General features: G+C 39.0%; 1 protein-coding gene across 8 annotated transcripts in view; it reads left to right on the forward strand.

The window, feature by feature from the left end:
* cfap46 (cilia and flagella associated protein 46) overlaps window positions 1–15,770 on the forward strand; it is a 196,643-nt gene that overhangs the window by 114,036 nt on the left and 66,837 nt on the right. For all 8 annotated transcript variants that reach the window (XM_072239758.1, XM_072239765.1, XM_072239761.1 and 5 more), the window contains 6 exons: window positions 1,871–2,071; window positions 3,250–3,356; window positions 5,497–5,679; window positions 5,944–6,079; window positions 8,160–8,357; window positions 15,184–15,372. In XM_072239758.1, the coding sequence (XP_072095859.1) occupies window positions 1,871–2,071; window positions 3,250–3,356; window positions 5,497–5,679; window positions 5,944–6,079; window positions 8,160–8,357; window positions 15,184–15,372 (1,014 nt within the window). The remainder of the gene's footprint in view (window positions 1–1,870; window positions 2,072–3,249; window positions 3,357–5,496; window positions 5,680–5,943; window positions 6,080–8,159; window positions 8,358–15,183; window positions 15,373–15,770) is intronic.

A 15,770-nucleotide genomic window follows, 5' to 3' on the forward strand; every position in this document is an offset into this window, starting at 1 on the left:
AGAGACAGAGTGAGTTGAGTCTTCAGCTGAGCTGTTGCTGTGGATTTTCTCGTCGTCCTCCGAAATCCTTCACAAGTCATCGACTGTGACTTTAACAACAAAGGGGACCGTACTTCGGTGTGGTTGAGCTGTCTACCCAGGCCAGGGTCGGGCACATGGACAACTCCCCACCGGTCTTGCCTTTGAATTCTCACTGGCAGAGCAATTGGATCAATCCGCCTGATCGATCCTCCAAAACCCACTTTCTCTGCGGGCACAGCAATGCTCATTCAGTGTCCCGATCATATGTCTGAGGTCTGTATCATCTGACCTTCTATTTATTTCCCTGTGCTGAGCATCACCTGTCATTCAAAGAGTCCCTCCTTTCTTTGTCTGTAAAGGAATGCGAGCAGGCAACAAATCCTTGGAAGTAACATCAATAATCTCCTGTTGGTCACCATAGCAACCTTCGAGCTGCTCAGTTTTATCTCCAAAGTGAAACTCCAAAGTCACCTCCTGTGCCCTGACGTGACAGTCCAACTGTCAATCTTCGTCTCTGTCTTGTTTCAAAACAAACCATCAATGATAAATGACTCTCTCTGTCTCTCTTCAAACAGTTAATAGGGGCACTCCTGGTTCCCCTCACAGTAGTGAATACTGAAGCAAAGTACTCATTAAGTACCTCTGCTATCTCCTCCAGTTCCATAAGCACTCTTCCACTGTCACAGTTGATTGGTCCTATTCTCTTCAAGGCATGCTGTCAGCAAACCCTAGACTAATCATGTGACAATTTACAACGACCAATTATATGCTAACCGTGTGTCTTTGGACTGTGAGGAGAAACTAGAGCACACAAAGGAAGCTCATGCATTGCATGAGGAGGACGTACAAACTTCTTACTGAGGACGTTGGGAGTGAACTCCAAACTCCAGTGCCCCGAGCTGTAATAGCGTTGCACTCACTGCTTCGCTGGAGTGAGATGGAAGCAAATCTTTTCCTTTCACCTGAGGGTGTCAAATTTTTAGAGTTCTCTCTGCCAAAGGGTTGTGAGTATTCAAGATTAGAGTCAATAGACCTCTAAACTGCATGGGAGTCAAATGATTTGAGAATGAGGTAGCATAGTACATCTGTGGTCAAAAGTCATGGCCTTACAAAATTGTGGAGCAGCCTTGATGGTTCTTTATTATCTGTTCTTGTTCTTCTATCTTAAGTTTTATATTTATATGTTTTCAACTGCTCATGCTTCCTGGGTTATTTGTTTATATTTTTATTTACACAATACTGTGCAAATGTCACATATATATAGCTAGGGTGCTTAAGACTTTTGCACAGTACTATATTTGTCAACATGGAGGGGAGAGCAAGTTTGTAAATCTGGCAGCAGAAAAGGATGTTAGGAATGGTGAGGGTGGAGTGCCATGGGAGAGGTGTGGACAGCTGGCTGAGAAGGAGTACCAGGACGGAGTTTGGCACAGGTGCAAACATGCTCAGCCCTGTACACCGGGCAGGGTAATTTGATTCCAAACAATTGGTTTATTGATCATTACCGAATGTCTCTCTGGTGCTTCCTGCTCTCTCCCTCCTCCCTTCCCCTTTTCCCAACCATTCACCTCTCCCTGTCCCCTTCCCATTTTCAGTCTACCATAGAGAGCCATATCAGAATCAGGTTAATTATCTCTCACATATATCATGAAATATGTTTTTTTTGTGGTAGTGGTACAGTGCAATATATAAAATTACTACAGTACTGTGTGAAAGTCTTAGGCACCCTAGCTATATACAGTATATGTGCCTAAGACTTTTGCACAGTAACGTTTGCTGAATTTCTGCAACTTTCACACAGAATACAGTTAAGATTTTAAGAAAAAAACTGCTCTATTTTCTAAACTAGGAACTGGAGAACAAAGAAGCTTTGGCAAATGCCTTTTATCTTCTGGCAGTTCTAGCCAACCATGAAAAGAATTTTGGTCAGGCTAAACAGCTCTTAAAAGAAGCTCAAGACATTGGAGGAAATGAATACTTCTGGTACAATGTTATTACTTGTCTAGTGAATGCAATTCTCGGAGAGAATCTCGAAGATTCGAAGGAGCAGGTAAGGAAATAGTTTTAGCCCCGTTGTGCAAGAAACAGATAATTAAGAGGAAGCACTAATGAACTGAAACCTTTCAGGCTCCAAAGTTCAAAGTAAATATCAAAGTACGTATACGTCACCATATAGCAACCCTGAGGTGCATTTTCTTGGGGGCACATACAGTAAATCCAAGAAGCAAAATAGGGTCAATGAAAGACCATACCCAACAGGATGGATAAACGATTAATGTTCCACACAGCTACCGCTCTCTGAGTAAAGAAGTTCCCCGTCATGTTACCCTTAAACTTTTGCCCTATAGTTTTGTGAGTCTGCACTTGGGTGCTGATAATCTGCTGGGCAGTTTTCACCATATGCTGGAGCGCTTGTGTTTCAGCTATTATAAGGCATAATATCATCGTTTTCAAATTTATACCATTAAAGACTAAGAATGAATCTTATAGATTTTACAGAATGAATTTTGCTATTTTTTTGCGGGTGTAAGTTTACTTCCAAACACCAAGCATTTGTTGAAAAGAATGGCTGTGGTGACTACAGAGAATTTACAGTCATAGAGCAAGAAAATCTGCCTTTTCAGTCCACTGAATTTGCATCAGCCATTAAGCATTCCATTTTAGTAATCCTACACTAATCACTATTTATTCAACCCACCTTTCCATCAACTCAACACAGACTCAAAGATGGGGTGAGCTTTACCCATGGTGTTCCAAAGCCTCACACCAAGCTGTACTTGTTTGATGAGAAAATGTAGAAAATGTAATTGTGTTTTGAACAATGCTTGTTTGTTCAATTTGTATGGAAGAAAGAAATTAAAAGAAGCTAGACATCAGTGCTTTGTTTTCACTGTGAACTGCTATACGTCACAGTGCAAAGTAAATAAGAAATCTTGAGCCTGGGCATTCCTAAATCATCTTGCTAACTTGACCAGTGCTGAGGAGAAATGATATCTGTAAGAATTACTTGTCTTCCATGTCTATTTGTCTGTAATGTATGTCTGTATATTTACCAATCTGTTTTTTATCTGTCCTACAGCTTTTGTCAAGTTTTTAAGGTACTCAGAAAATTAGATATGACATTTGTAATTATGTCTGTCTCTGCCTGCATCTTTGGGAGTAAATTTGAAAAAACTGCACTAATGCTGTTAATATTTATCTTTTTAACTTGAATTGCTCTATTCCCAGGCTTGTAGGATGTTAAGACAGGGAATTGCAGCATACAAGACTGCTTTAGAAGAGACACCAAATCGAGCTTCAGTTCTTGAATTCATGATAACTTCAATGGAAGCCAGGTATTGTACAGTGAAAGAAAATAGTGAAATGCCATTGATGTTGAAGCAAATTGATAGAATCTATCAGAGTGAAGTGTTTATTAAGACTGGTGGATTGGCTGCGTTTCTCTAAACTCTTCTCTGATTAATGTTTCATATTAAATTATTTAAAGATAGGGACATGAATCAATAGGTTAATTATGAGCAGAGTACATCATTACATTGTTTACTTTGTGTTCTGCTATTTACAGTTAAACATCTTTTATATTATTTAAAAAGAAAAATGAGCCAGGAAACAATTCTTGTGATAATTTTTCCCCAGTCGCTCAAGTCTACATAAATCAATGTTATAATCAGTTCTGCACTAAAATTTATTCAAGCATTTCTCCTCTTTCCTCCTCCCCTCCTCCCCCCCCCCGCCCCCAGGCAAATCCTTGTGACGTTATTTAATTAGTCAAATAAAATGACTCAAGTTCTTTTTGTGATTTCCTCACTAGCTTTGTGTTGAAATAACTTAACCCTACTTACATTAACTTAACTATGTCTCTTAGAGCTTGAGGTCACACATTTCAGTTTGGAAAACTGCTACCTCATGATTCAATTATTCCTAATTTCAAGCAGCTCCAGCTTCTTTCATCTGTTGCCGTAAAATTAACATCAGATGGCAACACAGTTACTGAAAATGCTAGAGATCTGAAATCAAAATAAATTGTTGAGAATGCACAGCAAATCAGTCAGCAACTGTGGAGAGATACACACAAAATACTGAGGAACTCAACAGGCCAGGCAGCATCTATGGAAAAAAGTACAGTTGACAGTTTTTCCATAGATGTTGCCTGGCTTGCTGAGTTCCTCCAGCATTTTGTGTGTGTTATTTGGATTTCCAGCATCTGTAGATTTTCTCTTGTTTGTGAACAGTGGAGAGAGATAGGATTAACATCTGTTTCAGAGCTGGAAAAGTTAGAAATGGCACGTTTTCAGTTACAGAGGAAGAAGTGCAGTGTGGAAGAACAAAAGGGAAGGTCCATGATTGGGTGAAAATCAAACACAATGATACAAGTGGTGGGCAATTACATAGGCATGCCTGAGTAATGTGTAAACAGCAGGAGATAAATTAAATCTAAACTTCACTCAGAAGGGAGCATTAAAACATAGATGTTGAAAATGTTTTGGAAGAGAGGAGGCGATGATTTCTATCGCAGTGGTGCTGGCTGACAGGATTGGCGGTCTGATGGTGGCTTGCATCAGTTCACATCTGCCAGATTATTGCCCAAGTATTTAAAGTCAAACTGCAGGCAATATATTTGTTACATTGTTTTAAAACCTGTTTGAATCCCTGAGAATTTATTTTTCCCGTTGTATCTCTTGACACAGTGGTGTCAAGAAAACAAACTCTCCCTCAATGTCACAAAAACAAAGGAGCTGGTTGTGTATTACAGGAGAAATGGAAACGGCTAACCCTTATTGACATCAATGGATCTGGGGTTGAGGGGGTAAACAGCTTCAAGTTCCTCGGCATCCACGTCACCAAGGACCTCACGTGGTCTGTACACACCAGCTGTGTAGTGAAAAAGGCACGACAGTGCCTCTTACACCTCAGATGGTTGATGAAGTTTGGTATGGGCCCCCAAATCCTAAGAACTTTCTACAGGGGCGCAATTGAGAGCATCCTGACTGGTATGGGAACTGTAGCTCCCTTAATCGCAGGACTCTGCAGAGGGTGGTGCGGATATCCAGCACATCTGTAGTTGTGAACTTCCCATGATTCAGTACATTTACAAGGACAGGTGTGTGAAAAGGGCCCGTAGGATCACTGGGGACCCAAGCCATCCCAACCATAATCTATTCCAGCTGCCACCATCTGGGAAGTGGTACCACAGCATAAAAGCCGGGACCAACAGACTCCGGGACAGCTTCTTCCACCAGGCCATCAGATTGATGAACTCATGCTGATTTGAGTGTACTCTACATTGACTGTTCTATTTACTATAAATTATTATAAATTACAATGATTGCACATGGCACATTTAGATGGAGACGTAACATAAAGATTTTTACTCCTCATGTATGTGAAGGATGTAAGAAATAAAGTCAATTCAATTCAATATCTATTAAATAAATTTTGTGTATACTATTCATTAAATTAGCTTTTCTGTTACAGGTTGACCTCCATTGAAATAGAATCCTTGAAGGCATCAGGTGATATTAATTTAAAGAAACCTGACATTATAGAAAAGCTGATTTCTGCTTGTGTTAAAATGGAACAGTATTCAAACATCATGATGCAACATGGATACAGAGAAGAATCAGTGGATTTGATGACTGAACATGTTGGTACACTAATGTATGTTCACTTTTGTGTAATTTAATATATCTTCAGTACAAGTGAGGAAAATAGTTACTACAACCTCTTTATTTTGGTAGAATTAACCTCCATTTTTACTTGACCATGCTCATGCCACATTTCTCCTTTGGTCAGTGTATGCTATCTTTTCCATGCTGTTAACTTCCCTTTTTTGAGAGAGGATAATGAAAACTTTAGTATTGAGTCAAAGCTTTATTTATTTAGATCTGGATCGTGCTTTATTGCAACTTTCTTTTCCTAAAGCATCATCGCTAAATGCAGTGAAGAAGAGGAGAAAAAACATGGTCATCTGTTGGATGCATATGCACTGATACAAAAGGCCATCTGGATTGAAGAAGATGCTTTCAATGACGTGATGAGATTGTTACCACTCAAAGCGGTAAAAAAAAACTAAAATTGAAACTGAGTGAATGGAAATAACCTCAGCAAGAGATATGACAATATGCAAAACAGTGGGTTTTATCCTGAATAGTAAAGATTTTACTTTGGATAGAGTCATAGAGCCATACAGCATGGAAATAGGCCAGCCATCCATACTGTAACAAGATGCTTACTTAACATAGTCCTATTTGCTCAGGATTGGCTCATATCCATCTAAACCTTTCTTATGTACCTGTCCAAATGTTGTTTAAAGTTTGTAACTGTACCTGGCTCTATATCTTCTTCTAGCAGCTCATTCCGTATACCAGTGGTCCCCAACCTCCGGGTCGCGGACCGATACATTGCCGCGAAGAATGCAGTGGTGCAGCGGTAGTCGGAATGCACCCAGCACATCTTTAAGAAAAAAGCCGAAATAAACAAGCTAAATATTTATGCTGCAGCACTGCATTCTTCGCGGCCCGGAGGTTGGGGACTGCTGCCATATATTGTATACCAACCACAAACCATACTCCATGTGGAAGAATTTACCCGTTGGGTCACTTTTAAATCTTTAATCTTTCCCTCCTACACTCTTCTGACACTGGATAATTTCACTGTTGTCCATTCACGTGATCGTTGCAATATTGGGCTCATGGTTCTGGTTGATCCAACAGCACTCAGCATTAACATGTTTTCAAATCATTGCCATTACACTTAACAACAATATCTTGAAAATCAAGCCGTATCATATATTTCAGAAGCAAAATATGATCTGAAATTACCCAATGTAAGCTTGTGCCATGATAGTGTGATGCTAACCATTTTCTCTAGAGGATTAGCAACTGATCTTGCTTGTATAGTATATTATATTTAGCAAATGATTTGCTACATGAGGACTCCTAATTCTGATCCAATCTTAAAAATTCAAACATTTTGAGTACTAGGGGATGAAAAATCATAGAAAGGCAAACATTATGGAACAAATCCAGCATGGTATGCTGAGTGAGGAGAGTTACTCAGATAAGAGTTCTGGTCACTAATATAAGAAATTAATTAGGAATTAATTCAATTAAGAAATTATTTACTACAGTCACTGGGCTATAACGTTGGTATGACTAGGAGCTAAAAATTCCTGTATTTAAGATCTCCAGAAAAGAGAATGCAGGCTACTTTGGTGAAGAGGATAATTTTTTTATTGAATACAGGCACCCTAAACTGAAAAGCAACAGAATTACAACTGCTGGAAATTTGAAATAAATAAAAATTGATGGAAATTCTCCAGATATGTGGAATGAAATCAGAACTAATGTTGCATGTTAATAACCTTTTGCAAGTTTATGGACCTGAAATGATATCTCCCTTTATCACATCACATATACTGACTGTCCCATCAAATATTTCCAGCATTTGTTTCTACTTCACTCAGAATCAACATGTTAATGATATTTTTACAGTTCATCCCTCCAAATATCTGCCTCTATTTTTTATTTATGCTAAGTTAAAGTTTATTTTGTCATTAGTTCCATAACCATTTTTACATTTTTGGTTACATATGTTATAAAGTTATGAGAAAATAGAAAATGGATGACTAAATTTTAGAGTCAAAATGCTCTAACGGGCATGAGTAGCAACACTCCAAGGTATACAGCAGGTATCTGCTATTCCATGATTTAGAATTTCATAGTACACATATGTAGAACCAGATCATCATAATGATTGGAAGTTGTCTTAATTATTAAAGTGTCTGAGTAAGTCTCTTGCCTTGTAACCTGGAACTAAGCAACTGTCCTACATAAAAGATAAACCTCCTGTACCATTTATCCCTAGCCCTCATCCTTCCTACCCCACTTATGATGTCCCAACTCCCTTTTAATTACTCCACCTGCTTGCCTTGACTTTTGCAACCTTATCTTTATTCTGATTTTGGGTGAATAGACATCTTGCACAACAGAATATTGTAGCAGTGAACCCTCAAGTCAACTTTTCATTAGCCTTTAATGTAACCAGTTTTATAATCTGTTATAAATGCCATAAAGTATTTAGACCATACCATTTTGTGTTATTTTTCTTAAGGATATTTTGTCAATGTTTATTTTCAGATGACAGGTGTAAGTTTACCTTTAATGAGAAAGCTGGCCTCTCTTAAGTTAATTTTTGTACAATTGGTTTTGGACATGCTTGAACTAGTTACCGCAAAAGACAAAAAGGAAGCTGAATCAACAAAGAGCAAACGATTGCTACAACTAATTGTAGAAGAATTTGTTAGTTGCACACCTGATTACACACCTACAGAAAAGGTAATTTAAATACTGTCTATATCATCTTTTTAGTAGTTTTAAATATGATGCATGGAAAATGTCACACTGAGCTTTTGTATGTCTTAAGGTTTAGCTAAATGCTGATCATATACTGTAAATTTAAAGTGAGAAGCAAAATGATCCCTCTTCATACTTTTCCGAACTTAGCAATGCACATTTTTTATGATAGTAGGCAAGAATGATTTAATACAAAAGATATTTGGTAACGTAGCAGAAAAAGGAACTTTTTAATAATATACAAACAGCTTAGAAGCTGAATACAACTTAAGATATTGTACGATGCACTTCCAAATGTAATGCTACTTTTCAGCATTCACAAGCTAAATAGAGGACTGATTCATTTAAATAGAAGAAGCAGGAGCAGCAGCGGGCCTGACGGAACCTTGACCATTTCTGTCACTTAGACTTATGACTGATATGATACATTTTTTATCAGATCACCATCATCCTTTGTTCAAAAAAACTTTCAGTTTCAACTTTAAAAATATTGTATTGACATTTTCCACAACTATATACTGTGAGATAGAAAATTCTGAAGATTCAGAAATACGGGAAAATAAATAACCCATTCATTTATAAATGGCTACCATTCTACTGTTTACAATTTCTCTAAAAGGAGTAATGCTCTTGATTGCATTAATTCTGTCAATCTTACATTCTTCAATGTTGTCACTTCCATTCCTCCTAAAACCTATTTAGTATAGGTGCATTCTGCTCAATATATTTTGATAGATCAGCTCCATTATTCTAAGAATCATTATAAGGATCTTTCATAATGCTATCTTCAAGCCAAGTATATCATTCTTTAAATAAGGAGAACAAAACTACAGGCAGTGCTACAGGTGTGGTTTCACTAAGATTTTACAGTTACAGCAGGATTTGTGTACTTTTGTACTTTATCCTTGCAGTAATCACCAACATCTTATTCACCTTTGTAATTGTTTCTGCTTTTTATCCATCTGTATTTAAAACTTAAGCAATGCTTTGTGATCAATTTTGTTTGTAATAGAGACTTATACATTTAAATCAAATGATCATTCAAACAATAGGCATCTTAGCAACCACACAGCAGTGTTTATTTGGCTTTCATTTATGATGAACTGATTTAGTTCTAGTATGGTCAACATCAATACTACAATGTCCTTTATCATACTGTGAGTTAGGTCAAGGACTTTGTAATGTAAGCATATTACTATTACATTGTCCTACTTGTTCATTTTAATCATCTCTTTGTTTCATGATTTAAAATTAACCTGAGATTCTTAGTCAAGACGCTCTAGTTGCTCTTTAAAGTTCAAATGAAGTCTAGCAAGAACAGCAATAAAGAGAGCAAAATAAAAAGGCTGTGATGCTTTTAAGATTAACTAGAGGGAGACACTATGTCATATCAAAAGTGATGAGAAAAAATGCTATAGTCATGCTGTTATGTGAACACAGTTACAGCTATTGGTATTCTGAATCTAGTAGAATAGGGACAGGTAATTGAATTTTGCTACTTGTTTCATTTAACTAAACCGGACTTGTGCTAAAATTCTTAGGAAGGATATGATGTGAGTATTTTTCTAGTGTTTAAGTAACTTACTTTCTGTTATGAGTGAAGCATAGCTATCCCTCTTGAATGCCAATTATTTAACAGCAAGGACTTGCACCTTGTGTTATTAATCTACTGTTTATTACAATCTTTGAAACAGTACATCATTTCTGGTTCTTTATACCTGAAGCATGCAAATAGCCCCTTATGTTCTCCCAACAGTGACCTGGTTACCCTGGTCTCTTACTTGTGCTCTAAGGATTTAAGAAACTGCAAGGATAAAAAGACTCTGATGGGAGTTATATACAAGCTTCCAAACAGTATGTGGGATACAATGCACAGTGGGAGACAGAAAAGGCACATGAAAAGGGCATATTATAGTCATAGGGGATTTCAATCTGCAGGTAGTTTGGGAAAATCAGATTGGTGCTGCATCTCAAGAGAGGGAATTTGTAGAACGCCTACTTTTTAAAAGCAGCTTGTGGTTGAGCTCACTAAGTGAAAGACAATCTGGATTGGGTGTAATGTAATGAACCAGGTTTGATTAAGGAGCTTAAGGTAAAGGAGGCCGTGATCATAATATGATAGAGTTCACCTTGCAGTTTGAGGGGGAGAAACTAAAGTCAGATGTATCAGTCTTACAGCAGAGTAAAGTGAATTACAGGGGAATGAAAGAGGAACTGGACAAAGTTGATTGGAAGGGGACATGAGAAGGAAGGGATGATGGCAGAACAGTAATGGCTGGAGTTTCTGGGAGCAATTGGAAAGATGCAGGATTGATACATCTGAAAGATGAGGTATTCTAAAGCAAGGATAAGGCAATTGTGGCTAACAAGTCAAGGACAGCATAAAAGCAAAGGAGCTGGCATATAATATAGCAAAAAATAGTCAGAAGTTAGAGGATTTGGAAGTTTTTAAAAATCAGCAGAAGATATCTTAAAAAGCCATTAGGAGAGAAAAGATGAAATATGAAGGTAAAGGAGTATAAAGAGTAAAGGAGAGGTGAGGCAAGGCAAGAGACTGCTGGAAAATGGTGTTGCAGGTAGTAATTGGGGACAAAGAAACAGCAGATGAACTTAATGAGTATTTTGCATCAGTCTTCACTGTGGAAGGCACGAGCAGTATGCCAAAAATTTGCAAGTGCAGACATCCCATCTCTCCCGGAAGTTCGGGGAGTCTCCCGCATATTAATAGTGGCTCCCTGACGCCTGCAAATTATATACAATGTCATGGAAATCAATTTTTTTGGGAGTGAGCGAGCGAGAGAAAGCAAGAGAGAGCGTGGGTGCGACCACGAGAGAGAGAGAGAGAGAGAGAGAGAGCGCGAGAGCGCACCATGGAAGAGTGTTCCAAAAAAAGAAAATATAAAACGTACGTCATCCCAGACTACACTAAAGTGTACCCCTGCCTAATAGAGGTTAAAATAATGACAGTGTTGCTCGCTGCGCTGTTTGCTACAGCAACTTTTCTATTGCCCATGGTGGGTTAAGACTGTAAAAGACATGTTGAGGTGAGTTTAACAGGTGTCATTCGTTCATTAGCATAGCTAATGTTATTTAAACTAGCTGGCTAGCTGCTAAGGAACTACTCTATTGCAGACATCCCATCTCTCCTGGAAGTTCTGGGAGTCTCCCACAAATTGATGGCGCTACCTCCCTGAAATGAGTTTTTGCAGGGTGGGATGTCTGCAAGTGTCAGGGGCAGAAGTAAGTGTAATTGCAATTATTAAGGGGAAGGTGCTGGAAAGCTGAAAGGTCTGAAGCTAAATAAGTCATCTGGACTAGGTGGACTATACCCCAGAGTTCAGAATGAGTTTACTGAAGTGATAATGGAGGCATTAGTAATGATCTTTCAAGAATTACTAGATTCTGGAATGGTTTGAGAAGACTGGAAAATTGCATATGTTACTTCTCTCTTTAAGAAGGGAGGGAGGTAGAAGAAAGAAAATTATAGACTAGTTGGCCTGACTTAAGTGGTAGGGAGGATACTGTAGTACATTATTAAGGATGAGGTTTCTGGGTACTTGGAGGCACATAATAAAATATTCCAAAGTCAGCATGATTTACTTAAGGGGAATTCTTACCAGACAAATCTGTTGGAATTCTGTGATGAAATAATAGGCAGGATACACAAACAACGGTCAGTGTATGTTAAGCAAAATAATGGAGGAACTTCACAGGTCAGGCAGGATCTATGGAAATGGAAAGAGCCGAGACCCTTCTTCAGGGCTGAGAAGGAAGGGGTAAGTGCCAAGAAAAATAAGTAGGAGGGAAAAGAGGTTAGCTGGAGGGTGATAAGTGAAGCTGGGTGAATGGGAAAGGTCAAGGGCCGGAGAAGGAATAATCTGATAGGAGAGGAGAGTGGACCATAGGATAAAGAGGAGCAGGGGTCCCAGGGGGAAGTAATAGGCAGGTGAGAAGAAGTGGAATGTCAGAGTGGGGAATGCAGGAAGGGGTGAGGGAAGAAGTTTGTTTACTTGGATTTTCAGAAGCAATTTGAGAAGGTGCCTTGCATGAGGCTGCTTAACAAGTTAAGAGCCCATAGTACTACTAAAAAAAATACCAGCATGGACAGAAGATTGGCTGACCTGCAGAAGGCAAATGTGGGAATAACAGAGGCCTTTTCTTGTTGGCCACCGGTGACTAGCATTGTTGGGACTGGTTCTTTTTATGTTATATGCCAATGATCTGGATGACAGAATCAATGGCTTTGTGGCCAGATTTGCAGATGACACAAGGATAAGTGGAGTGGCAAGTAGTTTTGAGGAAGCAGGGAATCTGCAGAATAACTTGGACAGATTGCAAGAATGGGCAAAGATGGAATATAATGTAGTGAAGTGTATGGAAGGAAAAGTTAAAAAGATCCGGGGTGCAGAGGGTCTTGGGAGTCCTCATGTAGGATTCCCTAAAAGATTGCTGGTTGAATTGGGGGGATGGAAAGCAAATGCAAGCATTCATTTTGAGAGGACTAGAATATGAAAGTAAGAATGTTAATAATGAGGCTTTATAAGGGATTAGTCAGACCATATTTAGAGTACTGTGAGCTGTTTTGGGCTCCTTATCTAAGAAAAGATTAGTCATTGGAGAGGGAACAAAAGATGTTCATGAGAAAGGGTTAACGTATGAGATGTGTTTGATGACTCTGGGCCTGTATTCGCTGGAGTTTAGAATAATGAAGGGGTGGGGGGGAATCTCATTGGAACAAGGCTTCGATAAAGTGGATGTGGAGAGGATGTTTCCAATAGTGGGGAGTTTAGCAAGAGGGCACAGCCTCGGAACAGAGGGGTGTCCATTTAGAACAGAGATGAGGAATTTCTTTAGCCTGAGGGTAGTGAACCTGTGAAATTAAATGCCACAGATGGCTGAGGAAGCCAAGTCATTGTTTATATTCAAAGCAGATCTTGATTAGTCAGGGCATGAAAGGTTTCGGGAAGAAGGCAGGAGAATGAGGTTAAGAGGGATAGTAGATCAGCCATGATGGAATGCCAGAGCAGACCCGATGGGCCAAATGGCCTAATACTGTTCCTATGTCTTAAGGTTTTATAGTCTAAAGTTACACTTGCCTTTGGAGGATATTACGGCATCAGCTTGCCTACTCCAGCTAACTCAACCATCAAAGTAAAGGCCCTGTGCATTGGCAAGAGGTGCTTGCATTAAGTGTGTTACACTGAGCTTGGAACTAGCTAACAAACCCAGTTCATGATACGGTCAGGCAGCAACTATAGAGGGAAATGTACATTTGATGTTTTGGGCTGAGACCCCTTATTAAGACTGGCAAAAAAGAGGGCAGAGACCAGAATAAACGTGTGAGTAGGATGGAAAAGGGGAGGAGCACAAGCTGGCAGGTGATAGGTGAATTCAGATGAGAGGGGAAGGTAGGAAATTAGGGGAGAGTGTAAGAGGGAATAATGTGAGAAGTTAGAAGATAATAGGTGGAAGAGGGAAGGGCTGAAGAAGGAGGAATCTGATAGAATCACCTGCCAATTCATGCTCCTCCCACTACATCCCACCATTTTATTCTGGCTTCTGCATTCTGCCTTTTTCCCTTTCCAATCCCGACTGTTCATTTCCCTCCATAGGTGCTGCCTGATGTGCTGAGTTTTTCCAGTGTTTAGTGTGTGGTGTTTTTTTAAGGCTAAGACATGATTTTAATGATTTCTAGTGGGCAAGACATGTCAGTTGCAATCTCTGTTGGCAACTGTTGTGTTTTAACAGAAATTAGGATGAACACCTTCCTAACAATTTTTAAGAGGTATATTTTACCAGGTTTATTGTTTACTAGATTAGATTATGAGGACACTCGGTCCTCGTTTATTGTCATTTAGGAATGCATGCATTAAAAAACGATACAATGTTCCTCCAGTATGATATCACAGAAACACAGGAAAGACCAAGACTAAAACTGACAAAGACCACATAATTATAGCATATAGTTACAACAGTGCAAAGCAATACCTTAATTTGATAAGAGCAGACCATGGGCACAGTAAAAAAAAAAGTCTCAAAGTCCCGATAGCCCATCATCTCACACAGACGGTAGAAGGGAGAAACTCTCCCTGCCATGAGCTTCCAGCACCGCAAACTTGCTGATGCAGCATCCTGGAAGCACCCAACCACAGTCCGACTCTGAGTCCGTCTGAAAACTTCGAGCCTCCGACACCCAGCACCGAGCACCATCTCTGCCAAGCGCTTTGACCCCGGCCCTGGCCCCCAAGCAACAGACAAAGCCGAAGATTCGGGCCTTCCCCTCCGGAGATTTCAGATGACACAGTAGCAGCGGCAGCGAAGCAGGCATTTCAGAAATTTCACCAGATGTTCCTCCATGCTCTCACGTCTGCCTCCATCAAGTCAGAATTGTGCACGGCCTCCTACTTGACAGATTACAGATATTCATCACCGGAGAGGCCACGCGCACTGCGTCGTGCCGCCATCTTCTTGTCCTCCTGTTTTTAAGTGTCCTTTTGATTAGTCATTATTGCTGAAAGATCTCTGAATTCCAATTTTCTGACAACCTACTAAATAATGTGAGTAACATAAGTAGTTTTGTTCTTCATGATATTGATAGAAATCACATTAATTGTATGAGCGTGTTACTTATTAACAAAATCTTATATTGATGGATAAAAGTGTAAAATATTGTCAAAGAATAGGTCCAAGAAATGTTGCTTTGGTTATGTATTTGAGATTCTATAAATTATGGTATCTAATAATCACAAACTCTAATGTTATTTTTTGTGAATTAATATAACATTGTCCAAATTTTATTTTTGTTCAGCAATGGGTGGCTGTTTCTAAGTCATTAGGACAAAAAGCTTTGGCTCAGCTTCAGAGTGTGTATAGCCTCAGCAGTGGCTCTGAAGAGCTTAGAGCCAAATGCCTATATCTAACTGGGAAATGTCTTCGTTTGTTGGCTGTCCAGATAGACCCAATTAATCCAGGCTTCGTTTGGGTTCAAGACACCCTGGTAAGATTTATTTTGCTTCCATTTTAACATTTGTGAATTTTAATCTCTTTAGAATACTGTAATAAAGGTGTTATTACTATGTACTGTCTATGTATCTCTACTTGCTCAAATATATTGGAGGAATTTCTTTTATTTCTGTACCTATTTTGCAGAGAGTTTCTTGCATTTGTTCACAAATTGGTTAAGAATGGGAGGTGTTTAAATGCTCTATGTGTTTTTGCCTTTAGCAATATTGCAAGCAAACCTGAGACCTCCATTCTGGGTTGGTGAACATTATTATTGCTATCTTTTCCCTGATGATCCATCCACTAATTATCATTCATCTATGTTCCTTAGTTTTTGATTCTTCCTCTGACGCATGATCATTTCATGATAACCATGTCCTCAAATAAGTTTAT

This window comes from Mobula birostris, chromosome 21 (genome assembly GCF_030028105.1).
Source record: "Mobula birostris isolate sMobBir1 chromosome 21, sMobBir1.hap1, whole genome shotgun sequence".
NCBI classification, from domain to species: Eukaryota; Metazoa; Chordata; class Chondrichthyes; order Myliobatiformes; family Myliobatidae; genus Mobula; species Mobula birostris.